Source organism: Pipistrellus kuhlii, unplaced genomic scaffold (assembly GCF_014108245.1).
Source record: "Pipistrellus kuhlii isolate mPipKuh1 unplaced genomic scaffold, mPipKuh1.p scaffold_m20_p_22, whole genome shotgun sequence".
Lineage (NCBI taxonomy): Eukaryota > Metazoa > Chordata > Mammalia > Chiroptera > Vespertilionidae > Pipistrellus > Pipistrellus kuhlii.
In genome coordinates, this window is record NW_023425521.1 from 9,144,294 (window position 1) to 9,161,865 (window position 17,572).

Below are 17,572 nucleotides of genomic sequence, written 5' to 3' on the forward strand. Positions count from 1 at the left end.
GTAACTGCCAGCCAGAGTCTGGGCAGGAAAGAGATGATGGATTCCCAAGGGGTGAGTGCCTAGAGCTGCCCGAGGGCACAATGTGGGCAGTGGAAGAAATCCACAAGAAACGCCTAAGCATGGGAGACCGCCGCTGACCACCGCTAGGCGGCAGGGACAGGGGAGCTGTGACCTGAGCAGAGAGGGCTAACAGTCTGTGGCCTTCAGTAGAGGTAAGCAGCCACTGCCACACCACACCCCCGGGAGCCAATAAGGGGAATAATTGCCCCAGCCTCTCCCCTCCCTCCAGCCTCCGCCCACTGGTCTGCCCTGGCCTCCCTTTGGCCAAACCCAAGGGGAAGCCAGAGCACAAGGCGGTCTGGGTGTCGCAATCCATGGAGCTCGGCCTCAAGGCCGCAGGGCCGGGTGGAAGGTGGATCGGGAGAGAAAAACGGAAAACACCCAGCACCATAATGACGTCACTTGGATGCGGACAAGAGTTGAAATTGGTTTCAGTGAGAACTTGACTGGCCTACAAAGCCTTTTGAAAATGCCCTGCGTTACAGCCAAGGTAGGGACCGGACCGGCAGGCCTCGAGGGGCCACCTTTACACCAGTTCTGACTGTTTCCATGGCCTGTTGTGAATTTAATAGTGTCTGTGTTAAGGCCCGAGTTAAACCTGAGACACCGCAGAAGCGTGACCTAGACACGTTCAGGAACTCTCCATGTAACTGTTGTTGGACAGGACGACGCAGAAGACGTAATATCGTACAACCTGGACCCGTCCCGGCCGGGGAGGCAGGGCCTGGCCACAGGCGTCCTGTGCGCACCCGTGCGTCTGAGACCCGGGCCCTCCCCCGGCTCTCACACCTGGACTCCTCCCGGCCTCCCGGCCAACCTCAGAGCTGCTCCCTCCTGGAAGGCCGGTTCTCTTGTTGAGATGGGGTAGCTGGTGCGCAGTACAGACACGAACAAAGAGGGACACTGTACAATGTCCTGGCTCTCACCTGACCTCAACTAGCTCTCTTTAATTATAAAAATCTCCCCTAATTAAAGCAACAAGCAGACTGTCAAATTACAGCAGGTAGGGTAGGGAGATCTGGGGGTGATAACAGATCAACCGAAGGACTTGTATACATGCATATAAGTACAACCAATGGACACAAAACTCTGGGGAGGGAGGGTATGTATTGGGGGTGGGGGGGGCAATGTTAAAATACGTACACAGATAATAATTTAATTTTTAAAAATCTCCCCTAATTAAAATGAACATTTAGCTGCATACCTTCCCCCCCCCCCCCATGGTGATTATTAAATTGCTGATGCCCTGGCCCAGCCTCAGTGATCCTGATTTAATTGGTCTGGGATGGGACCAGGCACTAATTTTTTTTGGCAAGTGTGGCCAGATACACATAACACAAAAGTTAAAACACATGGAGCGCCCACCGTATGCGGGAGGTACGATGGTGCCGAGGCTGACACAGCCGCTGCCTGCCAAATGGGAAGGCTGCGAGTGATCATAACGTTGGGGGGTGGGGGTGAGACAGAACAAGGGACGTGCGGGCAGCTGTGGAAACAGCCACAGAGAGGCCTGACCTGCTCTCAGGACAGAGAAGGCCTCCCCGGGGAAGAGACTTTTAAGACCAAGAAGGAGAGAGAGGAGAGAGCCTTCTATCAACGTGCCTTTGAGGACGAAGTCGGAGGCAGCTGAGGCAGATGCCCCCTCGAGGCCTGACACAGACAGACGGGGGCCATTGCCGGGGGGGGGCCCAGTCAGCACTGTCAGTGGTCCGGGCAGTGGGAAGGGGCTTCGGCCAAAGGGTGTTTTCCCGGTTCGGTTCAGTGCACCTGAGGAAGGGCGGAGTGAATGCTGCCCGAGGGCCCTAACGGCGTTGGAATCCCACCTTCCCTCGGTGCGCAGACCTCGGGCGGTTCCCACAGGGCCCCGGAGAGACAAGGCTTGTTACTGAGCGTCTCGGGGCTGGATCGGGGCTCTTCTAGGCTGCCTGGAGCGGCCCAGGAGGCTGAAGCACTGTGGGCCCAGCGGCACCATCGGAAGCCTGGCAAGTCTTAGGACCGCCAGCTCTCCCGTCTCTGCCTGTCCCTCACCCACTTCATAGCTTTTGGAAGTGCTGCCGTGGGTGTGCTCTCTAACCGGAAGTATTATAGTTGATTCTGGTAGGGACAGTCGGTGTTTTAGTGAAAGAACTCCCGGGTAGTAACATGGAGAGCTCCAAAAGGGGCCAGGAGAAAGCAGGTATGTTTTGTTGTTGTTGTTGTTGTTGATGATGATGATGATCCTAACCTGAGGATAGCTTTTCCATTGATTTTTAGAGAGAGTGGAAGGGAGGGGGAGAGAGAGAGAAATGTCAATGTGAGAGACACACATCAATTAGTTGCCCCCCCCCCCCCCCCCCCCCCCGCCCCTGCCTGTGACCCAACCAGGGATTGAACATACCACCCTTCAGTCTGAAGGCCAAACTGGCCAGGGCAGAAAACAGGTTTAAGACAAATTTAGATCACAGGCAGATCACAGATGATCAGAATCTTCTAAGTGTCACAAAAGGGGGTAGCGGCAATTGTGGCAAAATGCGGAGTACTCTCTCCAGCCGAAGACGTTCGTCTCTTTCCTTCTCTCATCCGCCGGCCAAACGGAGCTCATTTAGCTCCCGGCTGTTGGTCCTTAGTTTGCAGCAGTGGTTCCCAAAAGTGGGTGGTCCCCAGACCAGCAGCACCATCACCTGGGAACTTATTAGAAACGCATGTCTTGGGTCCCACCCCAGACTCCTGAATCATAAACTGGGGGTGGGGGTGGGGGGTTGCCCAGGGAGGAGTTAGTGCACAGCCACCTTGTTTTAAAAGGTTCCCTCCGTATTCTGATTCATGTTCATGTCGGAGCTACCAGGGTCGAAGGTCACGGCCCAATGGGCCACTGTCTGATCCAGAATGTTCCGTTCTTTTCTCACTCTTTCACATGTGCATATATTTACTGAGCAGGCACTGGGCCAGGCCCTCGAAGCACAGGAGCCAACCAGGCACGAGGGTCCTTGCCCTGAACCCTATCTTCATTCTCCCCCCTCACAGGACACTCCGGTTTTGCGAAATACCGTGTCCACTAGGATTAGCTCGTTCTGTTATAATGGGTTGGGGAGACAGGCAGAGCAGTGGTGACTGCTCCCCTTCTATCAAAGGGGAGTCACTCGTGCACAGATGAAACTCTGCTCCAAGGCGTAGCCCTCGATGGCCCCGGGCTGCCCCTCGGGCTGTGCCCACCCTCGGTGCTGTGCCCACGGTGAGGAGACGCGCTCTGCCATCGGGCCCTGCAGCGCAGGAGGGTCTCGGCGGGACTGAGGCTGCCGTCGCTCTGAAGCGCAGGCCTGGCCTCGCTCCATCGCCGCCTCGGACAGATGTCCTTGGACACACGCAGGCGCCTCATCACCCTCACACTTGGGAGCATCCCTGGAGCCCATTTGAAGACTTGAGAGAACCGTGGAGCCAGGCAGTCCTCTCTGAAGTGGATGGAATGGAGAATTTCCATCGGTGGCAAATCTCTTGGTCGAAATGAATATTAACAAAATGAATCGGGGGAGGGGGTGGGAGAGAAGAAAGAAAAACAGCTGGCAGGAGAGCTGAGCACTCCAGACCTCCCCACGCCCAACTCCCGCCCCTCCCCCCCTCCCCCCACAGTGCACTTGGGCACTGAAGGGCAATGCGATTGGGTGGGGGGAGGGTGGGTCAGGAGTCGCCCAGTAAATAACACTCCAACGCCCAGCCCCTTTGCCCTTGCAGACAAGCACAGCGCCGGGTGACAGCCGACCCTCCCACGTGTGGCCGCGGTGAGGAGGACGCCTCCCCGCCCCAGTGGCCGGCCCCGCCCCTCTGGGGCATCACGAGCTTGCGGGGCGGCCAGTGAGATCCACGACGCCCGCGTGACAGGTCCCCTCCCGCAGACCAGCGAGCAGACACAATCTGCTAGGAGTGACTTTTCAAATTATCTGCAGAAAACATTAGTGGATATTTTCCCATCTGCATGCCTCCGGGCCTTATTGAGTCATAAAAAAAAAAAAAGTAAATGGTTTCCCTGAACGCTTTGACAAACCTGATCGTTCCGAGCCATTTTCTGGCTGATTGATTTGCCATTATGCACCGGGGTGTCTCTGAGCCTAAGAGGCTTACCGGCGATGACAGTGCAGGGGCCAGAGCGGCAGCTCCTGGAAAAGCAAACAGGGCGAGGCGTGGTTTGCCTCGAAGAGGTAGGTGAGGGGCAGGCTAGGAAGGCTTCCTGGAGAAGGTGGCTTGCAGACGGACACAAAGGAGACACCCACTCACGGGGAAGCGGGAGGAGGCAATGAAAGCAGAAAACGGTGAAAACAAGCAGCTTCCTCTCTGCCCACTCCAGGCCAAGGTCAGAAGAGCACAGAACGTGACTAAAGTCTAAAAATAGGAGGCCGACTGCCAAGGACAGTGGCAGAGCCTCTGAGGACGAGTCTGCAGGGCGGCGGGGGAGCCTTGAGCAGTGGCCTTGGGGCCAGTGACCCCCGAGACCCAGAGTTGGCCCCGATTCAGAAGGGAGAGTGCATCGGCCCTGGCCCAGCTTGGGCATCCATTCCGGCAGCTGGTTAGTCCTGGAAGAGGTGTGTGCGGTGCCAGCTTCCCGGGCTGCCCTTGTGGGACGGGAATGAGGCTGCTGCGGAGCCAGGAAGAGGCCCCGAGGCGGTCACTGTGGCGGGCCGGCTGCAGTCGTCCCGGGAGCACAGTCAGAGTTGGGACCTTTCCCAACAGGGCCAGGCACCCGCCACGCCCTCTGCCGGGATCCGGTCTCCCGGGGGCTTCCCGAGCTGGGGCTCCGTCTGGCTCCGTCCCAAGGCCCCACCCCTGGGCTTTGGCCTGAGGACAGATGGGGGATTAAAGTGGAGGAGGGGAGGGGAGGAGTCGTCGCTAATGCCACTGGTTTATTGAAGGTCAATGAAGCGTCCACAGGGCGAGGCCTCGCCACACAGACCACCAAGGGAGCTGAGGACAGAAGAGCCGTGGTCAACCGGGGGCCAGGGCCGCCCCCTGCGCCTCCCTACCCCCTAAGCACCAGTGAGAAGAGTAAAACACAACCCACCCACCAGGAAAAGGCGAAAGCATGAACCAGGGTTAGATGCGGTGTGTACAAAATCAAGATACATGCTCAGGAGTGCAGGAGTAGGGGATGCCTGAAACAATGGTTAGGAAGGCTCCTGTAAGGAAGTGACATTGTGACAGCGATGAAAGAACAAAACGGTGGAGAGGGGACATTCAAAACAGAGGCACAAAAACAAGCCAACAGCCCAAACGGGGAAAGGGCATGTGCAAAGGCCCTGGAGTTCACAGTGCATTCTGAGACCCTGCCAGGCACACGCTCTCTGGGGATTAAATGGTAATAGATGAGCCTGGATGAGGGGCAAGGAGGTGAGATCATTAAGTGAAGATAGTAACGTAAAGAACCAAGGCCTGCCAAAACCGGTTTGGCTCAGTGGATAGAGCGTCGGTCTGCGAACCAAAAGGTCCCGGGTTCGATTCTGGTCAAAGGCATATACCTTGGTTTCGGGCACATTCCCAGTAGGGGGTGTGCAAGAGTCAGCCGATAGATGATTCTCTCTCATCGATGTTTCTAACTCTCTATCCCTCTCTCTTCCTCTCTGTAAAAAATAATTAAATCAATAAAAAATAAAAAAAAAAACAAAAAGAATCAAGGCCTGCCCTAGCTGGTTTGGCTCAGTGGATAGAGCCATCGGCCTGCAGACTGAAGGGTCGAAGTTTGATTCTGGTCAAGGGCACATGCCCGGGTTGTGGGTTTGATCCCCAGTAGGAGGCATGCAGGAAGGAGGTAGCTGATCCATGATTCTCTCTCATCACTGATGTTTCTATCTTTCTTTCCCTCTCCCTTCCTCTCTGAAATCAATAGAAATATATTAAATAAGTAAATAAAAATAAATACATTTTTTAAAAAATGAACAAGACCTGTGCTCTTTCTCTGGGCAAATGAGGGATCTAGGAAAATACAGTAACCCTCCTGTGACACCTGTGCCCAGACTCTCCCACAGAAGTCTGCCTTCGTAAGACAAGCATCACCCCTTCTCAGAGGCCACGGCTACACACACACACTCCTCACTTCTGCCTAATATGGTCCCACCTCACCATCTCCCCAGCCCAGGCCAAATTTTTTTAAAAACCCAAAACAAACACCTGCCACAGATACTCCAGCCACACCAGTGAGTAGGGAACTTGGGCCAACATACACACTGCTCTCTTCATCCCTGTGTCTCTGCTGGCATCCAGCGCCTCTGAAGACCCTTAATACCCCTCCCACCACCTTCCTAACGCCCTCCCATCCCGAAGGACCCTCCCATGCCCCACGTCATGGCCTGGAGGCTGGACAGCCTCCCTGAATAGCGAAGAATTCCCCCCGGGGCTGCCTGCCCTCTACCCAGGACCCCCTCCTGCTCTGTTCTCTAGTCCTCACGGCCAGGCCTGACCTTGGGGCTTGGGTTCTCGTCCCTTTTTTAAACATACATTTTTTTAAAAATTGATTTCAGCCTGCAACTTGGGCATGTGCCCTGGCTTGGGAATGAACCATGACCTCATGGCTCGTAGGTCAACGCTCCACCACTAAGCCACCAGCTGGGCTCTTGTCCCATGCCTTGTCACCCCTTGGCCTTGTCACCCCCCGTGAATATTTTATCGACGAACTGAAGAGCCTTCTTTTCCCATTGCAGCTGCAGAACGAGCTGATGAATTCCGGCTTGTACCTGGTGCTGCTGCTCCACCTCTACGAGCAGAGGTTTGCGGAACTCATGAGACTCAACTACAGCCGGGCGGGGAGAGAGCGGGTAAGTCGGGCTCCAGCGCGGCCCGGGCCCCCAAACCCTGCGGTGTTTGTTCATGAGACGTGCCATCTGCTGACGTCCTCGCCGTAGGACACAGCACTGTCACTGTCAGGACTGAGACAGCTACCAAGTGTATGCACAGTCCTCTGGCTGAAAAGGAACTGGTAATCACATGATTGCTGACTACTAAACATGAGTAGTCATTAAACGGTCCCCTAGGCGAGTGGGTCACTAGGGATATTTGCCCCCCAAATAGAGGCCAGCAAGGTTGCTGGGGCTGGGTGTGCACCATGTGTGGGCACACCCACTGCCCACAGGCCAGGGCCCGTGAAAAACAGGGACCTCCCCCACAGGGGAGCTGTGGTCTTGGCTTTGGGTCCCAGGGAATGTTATTCCGGCATCTGGTGTCACCCTTGGCCCTTAGAGAAGAGGCCGGGAATGATCCCTTCCTTTAACAAGAGCACAGGGCCCTCCAGGAGGCTTCGAGGTTGGCAGCGGAAGCCTGGGTCAGCTGCTCCCCGGAGCCCGACCGGAGCCAAGCCCGCCACAATGCGGGAGGTGGGCTGGTGGGCCTCTGAAGTGTCTTGATCGCTGTCAAGCCAGAACTCTGAGCCCCAAGGCACTTCCCTCTTGGTCACCAAGCTTCTCTGTGGCCGGGCCAGGGGAGAGCGCTGGCAGGCCAGGCCCCCTCCTCTACCTTAAGGTCATGCCAGCGGCTGATCTACTTTTAGTGTTTTGGGGTTCCCAGAACCCCTTGAGGCTTGGAACTTGACTCCAGTTCATGTCAGAAGGTCAGGACTGGAAAGCCAGCCAGTGTGACAGTGACCAAGCCACCATGAGACAGTCTTAATGACCTCTGCCACCCTGGCCCTTGAACCTCCCTTTCTTTGCACTTTTCTCTCTCTAATCAGCCTTCTCTCCTCCTCTTCCTCCTCCTCCTTCTCCCTCTCCCCCTCCTCCTCCTTCAGCTCCTCCTCTTCTTCTTCCTACTACTCCTCCCTCTCCTCCTCCCCCTCCTCCTCCCTCTCCTCCCTCCCCTCCTCCTCCTCTTCCTCCTCCAGTAGATAAGAGGCACCTGCTGTGGTCACCGCCTGAAGGCTGGAATTCAGTGACTCCAAATGGCGCTCACATTGCCGCAGGCCCTGCATGATTGGACACTGTTGCCATCCATTTGGCGTCAACCCAAACTGAAAGGCTGCACTCAAACCATTAGTCATAAGAGTTCTAGATTTGTCCCTACCTTTTTCTTTTTTCTTTTTTTTTCTTTTTTTTCTGCTGCTGCTTAAGTTCTCCCTTTAGACCCTAAGCTCTCAATTAAGAAAACAGGCTGGGTCTTTGCCAAGCTATCTCCTCAGGAATCTCACCCTCTTTTTGACCTGGCCTGTCCTTCCTTTAACTCTTCCGTAGTTTTAATGGTGACATAAATTCCTCAGAGAAATACACTAAAACAAGAAGAAATAATAGTACAGGAAGCAGGAAATGATCCTTTGTTAACATTTCTGTAACCTCATTTTCATGGTCCCACGTCTTCCTAATGAACTCTTTATTGCACACTGAACTTCAAAGCGCCCCGGTGTTGATATAAGCTACAGATGGCTGCCACATCGGCAAGCTAACGCAGGCAGGGTTAGCCTTCGAGCCAGCAAAGCAAACAACAAACAGTGCGACCCAACGGCTGAACACCAAGGCTCCCGAGCACTGGCTCTGAGGAGCCTTCTGGGAAAACTATCCCAGAGGAAGAGGAAGGGACCCAGAAGCCAGCTGGGAACCAGCGCAGGAAGGAAGCAGAGAGAACAGGGCAACATTCTTCTCTCACCGCAGCTCACATTTAATGGGAAACCCTGAAATAGGTCTCACCCGCTAAACCACCGCGCAGTCACCGGGACAAATGACCGGGTAAGAGGGACACAAATGGAAGTAGGAAGGCAAGGTCAAGTTCATGTTTCTGGACTCGAGTCTCGGCATTTTCTTATAGAAAATACTTGGAATCTGTGAGTGATGTTTAGCAAAAGAGAGGCATTGCGTAAGGAGTGAGCCCACCTTCCCTGTCCTGTACCTACCAAACGGGCGAACCCTTCACACCGGATTTCTTGGCTATGTCTCACAGGTGTCCAGTGGTGAGTGCCTGTCAGTGGTGATGATCATTCATTCACTCATTCATTCATTCATTCATTCGTGCCCCGGCCTGTATCAGTGAGGACCTGGCCACCTACTAGACACAATGTCTTGATGTCCCCTTTTTTAAGGAGCTTATGATCAACTTGAAATTTTTTAAACAGAAAATATCATATTTATAAATCTGGGAAATAATTGGAAAGTCACACTTGGTCAAGAGAACTGGCAGACCCGGTGGATTCCCAGAGGCTGTGGCATTGACAACACCAGGTGTCCCCTGACCGGGGTTTCCAAGGATCCCACAAACAGCCAATGTATCTCCCCAGTGAGGCTGTGAGCTATCTGAAGGCAAAGCCCAGACTTCCATTTCTCTCGTGATGCTGGCACACACTGAATCCTATTTTACCGCTGACCTTGCCCCAGACTCTGTGGATGCCAGGAGCATTGATTGATTCCATCAGTGCTGACTGACCATCAAAGAAAGACATGGTCTTGTAGAATGGAGGTGAAACATTTCATTGGCAATGGGGGCCTGGAACCCATATCTCTTTTGACCCCTACAGTCCTCCAGTGCCTAGAAAATGCCTGGCACAGTATAGGTGCTCAATAACCTTTGATGCTCAAACAATAAATTAATGAACCAGAACCTCACTTCTTCCAGGAAGCGGGTCTTGAGTTATGTTTTTGGAGATAGTACACATTGGTGGAGAGAAAGGTATTCTGGTAAAGAAACATCCAACTTCCAGGTATAGATATACCTGTTTAAAGATGTTTCTGTGTGCCTACCATGTACCAAGTTCTAAACTAAGTTCTAGGAATAAAAAGATTATAAAGGACTCAGAGTCTAAAAGAGAATATAGACATGTAATAAGGATATCAGCAACCTGCCTTGTATTACAACAGAAGATTGAGCCAGATGTGGGGAAACGGAGCAAAGATGAGAGGAACCACCGTTCTCACCCCCTCCTTCGACTCCCTCTCCGGGACCGGCTGTCCAGGGGGACATTGTGTTTCACCCGAGTAGGTTGTCCTCTTGGCCATCAGTCTTCCCGCTGCTTTGAGAGCCTGCTAGCCAAGGTCCTTCCATTACTGCTCTCACCCACTGATCAGCTGAGGAGGTGATGATTGCCCTGAGTCTTGAAGAATTTAGCAGGTGGACAAAGGTGGGTGCGGAGGGAAAGGGCATTCGATGGAGAAAGAAATGCAAAGGCTCAGACACTGAAAAGTCTTGAGTGTTTGGGAAAGTCAAGGAATTGAGTGTGGCCAAGGCTGGCAGGAAGTGAGCTTGGCAGAGAGCGGGAGGTGATGGGTTTGTGTTAGGCTCTGGAAGGCCACTTAGGGATTTCTAGCTGCGTTTGGCAGGCCAAGAGGTGTGCGTGTTTGAGAGGTAACTGGAGCAGCCATGAGGAGGGCAGCTGTAGCGGGACCAGCTGGGTGGCTGTTGCACTGTCACAGGGCAAGGGGCCTACGAGGGGAGTGGGAATGGGAACTGGAAATGAGAAATGCGGACTTGGTGGGCACAGAGGGAGGTCCATACGGGCTGAAGGAAGCCTTGAATGGCGATCTGTGCAAGTGCCCAGCACGAGGACACGAGCCTCACCAGCCTCATTGACCCCACGTGGCTCACCCTTTATTCTGAGGGGGACACAAAGCTGGCCTGCGAGGTGAAGCCAAACAGACTTGCCTTCCCTGTCCTCTCTTCCCTTCAGCACCCACATAGGGCACTCCCTTATTCAGGACCTGTCCCCCCAAGGCCCCCTGTCCTGGGGGCCCTCATAGCCAAAGGTCTTATCTCTACCATGCTCTCCCCCTCCCCCCTGAAATGTACCTATACCCCGAATTTCTCTCCCTGCCTGCCCATGGCAGCTCCTCTCTATCCCTTAGGGGCCTGACTCACTAAACTCCACAAAACAACAGAGAATCCCAGCCAGTGTGCTGAAAGGCAAAAGGCAGAGGGCAGAGGGGCCCCTGGCCCTCCATCACTGCAGCGCTCTGCTGGATGAGGCCTGCCTTTGTCTCCTGCCCAGGTGTGCTGTGTGAGCACTGCACCTGCAGGAAAACGTTCACCTGAAGAAACTGGGGGGTTGGGGGGGGGGGGGGGGGGGGAGTGCAGCGGCTGGCCCGGGAGGCAGGTAGAGATTTGAAATAGCTCTCAAATCCCACTGATCCATTTCTGTGTGAGGCTGGACGGACTTTCCCTAAGCCCTCCCCATTCATCCCATTTCCTCAAAACCAAAACTCTGGCCTCCGAGGACCAGCGCCACCCAAAACACGGGCGGCCGGCCCTTGGCCCACACTCACCATGATGGCTTTTCCTGGTGGAGTGTGAGCGCTGGCTCAGAGAGACGTGATCACCTGGCGCAGGATGAGGCCGCTTAGCACAGCCCTGATGTATAATTCACCAAGTAACGGGGACGGCCCTCTGTGAGAAATTCCATCCTCCTCTTGCCCTCTGCCTTGGGCCTGTGGGTGAGAGGCGCCCCAGAGGCCAAGGCTGCCTCCGCCCTGGGCAGCCTGTTGCCCCAGCAACAGTGTCCGGCACCCCTTGTTTTGTCCTGGGCCTGTCACAAACGCCCTCTCCTCCCGGGGGAAGAGCACCAGCCTTCCGCAGGATCCCACATCCTCACAGCCTGGCACAACGGGCCACCACTGGAGGACACAGTGTTTCTCATTGTGGCACAAAATGCCATAAAGTCAGAACAAAGAGGGAGCCCAAGGCCTTGATGGGCCTGCTGCTTCCTGCCGGGGCAGAGAATGCAAGCGATTGTTTAAAAGCCAGGGGCGAGGCAAGTGGCCGATTAGCCAGGCCTTCGCCCCCGCGGCCTGGAAATGGGATTCGGACCCTCAGAATGGGATGTCGCTGTTCAGATCCACTGCAGGGAGGAAGCAAGCCTGCTCCACTGCCAACATGAGAAGCCCCGAGCCGGCCAAGGTGACCCGGGTTCGCTGCTGCTGTCCTTGGAGCCGGGCTGAGGCCTGCGCTGAGCATCAGCATGCCCCCCAGGGGGCACCTCGGCGCATCTTCTCTGCCCCCCCCCCTTTTTTATTGATATTTTACAGAGGAGGAAGGGAGAGGGATAGAGAGCTAGAAATGTCGATGAGAGAGAAACACCGACCAGCTGCCTCTTGCACAGCCCCCACCAGGGATGTGCCCACAACTAACGTACATGCCCCTGACCGGAATCGAACCTGGGACCTTTCAGTCCGCAGACCGACGCTCTACCACCGAGCCAAACCGGTTTCAGCTTCTCTGCCCCTTTAAGGTGACGGTAGCGCGTCCCGAGCATGTCCCCGCGGCTAGGGGACGGCACAGCTGTTCACAGTTGCCTTGGAAAGACAATTCATTTCTCACTGTCTTCTTTCTCCTAGCTGTCAAGAAATTTCCCACGACCCAGGCCGGAAGAAAATGAAAGTAGGTTTTGGGGTCAGTCCTGCCACGTTGAGGGTGTTTGCTAATTTACTTTTTCTGTCACTTGTGTGGAACCCGATACTGTGGGAGGAAGTAATGGCCACCACCCAGGGGCAAAAATAACCCCGCCGAGCTCGGGGAACTACCGTGTTTCCCCGAAAATAAGACATCCTCCGAAAATAAGACCTAGCACATGGAAAGATAAGACACCTTGAAAATAAGACGTAGCGCAACTTTGGGAGAAAAAATTAATATAAGACACCGTCTTATTTTTGGGGAAACAGGGTAGCAGCAGCGAGTCATCAAGGCAAGTCCGAGCGCTGATCCAGAGCGGAGACGGGTTCCAGCTCCCCCTGAAAGCAGGGAAAAGGGGAGACGGTGTCGGGGGGATGACGCGCCACGGGATTGTCCCTTTTCCTTGTCCTCCGCTGGCGTTCTCCAGCCTCCAGGGTTACCTTCCGGACCCTGGAAGGGGGCTCTTTGGCCATTGCCGGAAGGGACCACCCTCAGTCACAAGCTGGTGGCTCTTATTGGATTTCCTCACCGTTCCGCCAGCCAAGTGGGTCCGCTGGACTCAGAGGCGGAACCAGGCCTCCGGACAAAGGTCCCTCCTGGGAGGCAAACCTGCCTTCACCCAGGCTCAGGACCTCAGGAAACCCGCCGGAGAAGGTGTGGTTCTGAAAGCAGAAGGGCTTGCGGGGAGAACAGACATTACAGTGAACTGGGGGGGGAAGAGAGGGGCGAGAATGAGACAATTCCGTCGCCAGAAGCTATTCCAGGGAGAAATGTCACCGCTGCCTGTCCTAAAAGGTGTAGGGCAGTGAACCCCACACTGGCTTTGCCATCAGAATCACCTGGGCTCACCAGAGAGAGATTCCTGGCCCTCCCGGAGCCTCGGGTCAGGGTCAGGCCCAGGCCCAGGCCCAGGGGGCCCCTGGCGGCCAGGGCGCAGCTGGTCAGGGGCTTGCTTCTGGGAACCCCCTCCCCCCAGACCGGCCTGGAGGAGAAGCGGAACCCGCTCACAGCCGCACAGGGCGAGGCCCAGCCGGGGACTCTGGAGAACCCAGCTCACCGCTGAGGGCTCGCTCCTCTGAGAACGGGGTGCAGGGCTGGGAGGGCGGGGGCTACCCTCCGTTCACAAAAGGAGCCCATGGAGTCCTAGTCCTGTGCCCTCCGGGAGCCACTCCGGCGGCCACCCCCGCCACCCAGCGCCGCTGCCAGGGCCCACCCCTCCCCGGCTCGCCCTCCGGGGCCGCTGGGAGCGGCGGGGCGAGAAAGGACCTTTGTGTCGCGGGCACCCACCCCCTCGTCTCGGAAAACGCCCCTGCGCCGCGTCCCGCCGGTCCCCATCGCGGCTGCCGGCCGCAGCCCCGGCTCCGGAAAGGGCGCGACGGCGAGCCGCCCTGGGCGCCGGGCTCGGGGCTCCGGCAGGGTCTCCGCGCCGCGCCCGGCCGCGCCCCTCCCTCCCCGGCGGCGCCCGCGCCCCTCCCGGTTCGGGAAACCTGCTGCCGCCGGCCGCGCCCGGGAGGGTTCGGCAGGGCAGGGGCGCCCCCTAGCGCCCGGCATGGGTCGCTGCCGCCCTCCTGCTGGGGGGAGGCCCGGAGGATGAAACCTTCTCCCCCCGCGGAGCTGGGGAAGGGCCACACGGGCCCAGGGGAGCCTGGCGTCATTGAAGGGCAAGAGGAGAGCATCCCCGGGGTGATGCTTAAAGAGGGGGTTTCCCCGCAGGGGACCCCGGGAGCCCTCCCTGCAAATGCCCTGGCTGCGATGCTGCCCTCCCGCGCTGCTCTAGAGATGCCATTTATTCGCCATCCTACTTCAGGGACCTGGTACTAGCTCTTAGGACCTGCATCCTCCCTGCACCAGCCCCAGTGCGGGGGCAGCCAGTTCTCCCTGGAAACGGGGATGTAGGTCCTCTCCACCGGCCCCAGCCGCGCACACCCCCCAGAGGCCCCAGGCACCGCCGGGTGGAGGCGAGCCCTGCACAGCCGGGCGGGTCTTGGCACCTGGTCAGATGCCGCCCTTGCCTGGCTTCCCGCCAGGGCCCTGATCCAGAAGAGAGCCCATGCCTCCCACCCTCCCGCGGGCCGCACGCCTCTCTGGTGCCCAGCAGCCTGGCACGCCTCACCTGGCTGGCAGCACTCGGGTAAGACGGGCTGCCAGCGCTGAGTCACCGCTGTGACCTGCTGCCCCGGCTCCGTTCAGGTGAATGGGGAGGAGAAAAGGCAAAACCTCAGGGCCCTCTAGGAGGTGGCGCAGAGTCCCAGCCTCTTTGTGGCTCCGTGGGGCCCATGCCAGCCTTCTCACCAGGCACCCCGCCCCTGCACCTGGTAACCGAAGCCACACACACGTGGCACAGGTGGCACAGAGGTGAGGGCCGCCGGGGAGAGGCCCTGGGTGGGCGTGCCCGGATCTGACAACCTGTCGCACCTGTGGTGGCCCAGCCCCCCTGACCGTGCTTCCCAGCTGGCACAGAGGACTGTCCCACAGCCAGCCCGAGGCCAGGGAGGGGCGGTGCTTCCTGCAGCTATCGTTCAGTCCAGGTGTGAGCGGGAGCAGGCAGGAGGCCCTCCGGCCAAAGGCTGGGCCCCAGCACTTCCCCATTTGCACAAGCCAAGGCAACTCTGGGGAAGAGAACGGGGCGAGTGAGGAGCCAGGGAAGATTGTGGGGCTGGGGCCTCCCGGGGCGGAGGTGGACGCTGAGAGGGCCCAGGTAGGGGTGGGAGGGTGTCCATGGCTCCTACTCCCACCCTTCTTCCACAGTCACACACAGTTTCCAAACAGCCAGGGGCACCCACTCAAGCAGATGGGAAAAGAAATGTATCGAGAACAAGACTTTCCCCAAGAATAAAGAGCCCCCACCCCATCCCACCTCCTCACCCAGACCCCACTGCCATCCCACGGCCTCTCTGTCTTCCCTTCCGTCACATGGCCCTCCGCTCCCTGAAAAGCTTCTTTACAATCTCGGCCAGTGCTCGGCAAGCCGCGGCTCGCGAGCCACATGCGGCTCTTTGGCCCCTTGAGTGGGGCTCTTCCATAGAACACCACGTGCAGGCGCCCACATTGCGTGCGACTGGAGTGCCCTAATTACGTTAATAACAATGTACCCACCTACTGTATATAGGTTAAGTTTAAAAAACTTGGCTCTCAAAAGAAATTTCAATCGTCGTACTGTTGATATTGGGCTCTGTTGACTGATGAGTTTGCCGACCACTGCCCTAGGCCAATCCCCCCGGTTCCTGACAAGTTAAGGAAGTGAGAGTTCAGGTGGGGGCACTACCCCAGAGCCTCCTCCAGCCGTTCACCCGGCAAACACGTGCAGCACCAGGCCTGGTGGGGGCCCGGAGATGAGTCAGACGCTTCTGTCGAGGGGCTTACAGTCCAGCCGCCTGGCCTGGTGGGAAGCCCAGTGGGAAGTCTAGCCGTCTCTGTTCCCCACGCTGTTCCAGGCACCGCGGCACGTGTGCGGCTGGCCACCGGGGCTGGGGGGGGGGGCAGAAGGGGCAGCAATGGCATGCCCTCCGTGGCAGACCCCGCAGTCCGCTGTGGCTCTGCGTCCTGAGAGGTCTTCTCGCTTTCCAGGTTCCGATTTGGGAGACGGGAATGAAAACGGCATTTATGAAGACAACAGCCGGGTCATCTAGCAAGGAGCTGGCCCTGGAGCTCGGCGGAGACCTCTCTCCCAGCCGCCCTTCCTACGTCCCCAGGTGCCCTGCTCCCTTCTCTTTACTGAAACTGAGACCACAGTTAGCGTTTTTGTTTTTGTTTTTACCTTCTGCCACTCCCCTCTCGGGATCTGGCTTCAGCGTCTGCGGACAGCAAAGCCACCAGCCCAGACCCAGACAGCGCGGGCCAAGCAGCCTGGCCTCGTGGAGCACCCAACAGGCTGCCCTGCTGTTGCCCCTCAGCCCAGAAGCCCCAAAGGACCCAACAGCCCTGACAGGCCCAGCGGCCTGGGGTCCCTCTGCTGAGGGCACCTGCCCAGGCCTCCACCCTGAGTGGAATCGAGCTGCGTATTCAGTAAATGGACTTAATTTACCCAACTTCGTTGTAAGCTTGTTTCAGTCTCACTGGGCAAAGGCTCGGGGCCTCTGACTGGGAGGGGAGGGAAGCACAGCCACAGCCCCCTCCCCACCCCCACTTCTTGCTCCCCACCCCCACTACCAGGAGGGGGTGACACATCCTGGACCCGCGGGGGGCTGGTTAGGACCTGATTGGTGTGTGGATTCCACTCTTCCCTCCTAATTACGTCTTGGGGCCCAAAGACCAGGTCAGACAGGGTGAAAAAGGTCAGAGAAGGCTCATGAGAACATTGTGTGCTTCTGTGTGTGTGTGTGTGTGAGAGAGAGAGAGAGAGAGAGAGAGAGAGGGAGAGAGAGAGAGAGAGAGGGAGAGGCCCGAGGGGTCAAAAAATAAAAGATGGTGGGCACAAACTACTGATAAATGCAAAAATAGGATGCTGGGTGAAATAAGCCAGACACGAAAGACTACACAGCATATGGTTCTATTTATAATACATGCAATTTCTAGAAAAGGCAAAATTGCAGAGACAGGAAGATCAGTGGTCGTGGGGGCTGGGACTAGGGATGGAGACTGACTGAAGACAGCTGGCGAGGACGCTGGCAGGTGATAAACATTCTTCTTCAATCTTCACAATAACCCCGGGAGGCAGGTCACACGGGAGGAAAACCGGGACTCGGTTCTCCAGAGGAGCAGAACCCATAGGATTTGAACAGATATATGGAAAGAGAGGTATCAGGAGGATCGGCTCACGCCATCACGGAGGCTGAGAAGTCCCACCACCTGCCGTCTGTAAGCCGAGACCCGGGGGAAGCTGGCGATGTCCTTTCAATTCAAACCCAGAGGCCCGAGGACCAGGAGAACCGAGGCCTGTGTCCACGTCCGAAGGTCTAAGCACCGGGAGCGTGGGTGTTCGAGGGCAGAAGATGGATGGCCCAGCTCCAGCACAGAGAAATTTGCCCTTCCTCCTTTCATTCCCTCGGGCCCTTCCACGGGTTGAATGGTGTCCGCCCATGCTTGGAAGGCAATATTCTCTATACAGTCTACCAACTCAAAGACTAGTCTCTTCCCAGAACACCCTCACACGCATACTCAGAAACAACGTTTTACCCATTATCTGGGCACCCCTTAGCCCAGTCGGCGTTGACACATAAAATTTATCCTCACAACATCTAAGCTCCAGGAGTGACACGCC

The 17,572-nt window shown here is 56.8% G+C and overlaps 1 protein-coding gene across 1 annotated transcript in view; it reads left to right on the forward strand.

The window, feature by feature from the left end:
- MARCHF10 (membrane associated ring-CH-type finger 10) overlaps window positions 1-16,271 on the forward strand; it is an 82,299-nt gene extending 66,028 nt beyond the window's left edge. The window contains exons 10-12 of the mRNA XM_045586334.1: window positions 6,723-6,836; window positions 12,318-12,360; window positions 15,940-16,271. Coding sequence (XP_045442290.1) covers window positions 6,723-6,836; window positions 12,318-12,360; window positions 15,940-16,001 — 219 coding nt within the window. The 3' untranslated portion in view covers window positions 16,002-16,271. The remainder of the gene's footprint in view (window positions 1-6,722; window positions 6,837-12,317; window positions 12,361-15,939) is intronic.
- The last annotated feature ends 1,301 nt before the right edge of the window (window positions 16,272-17,572 follow it).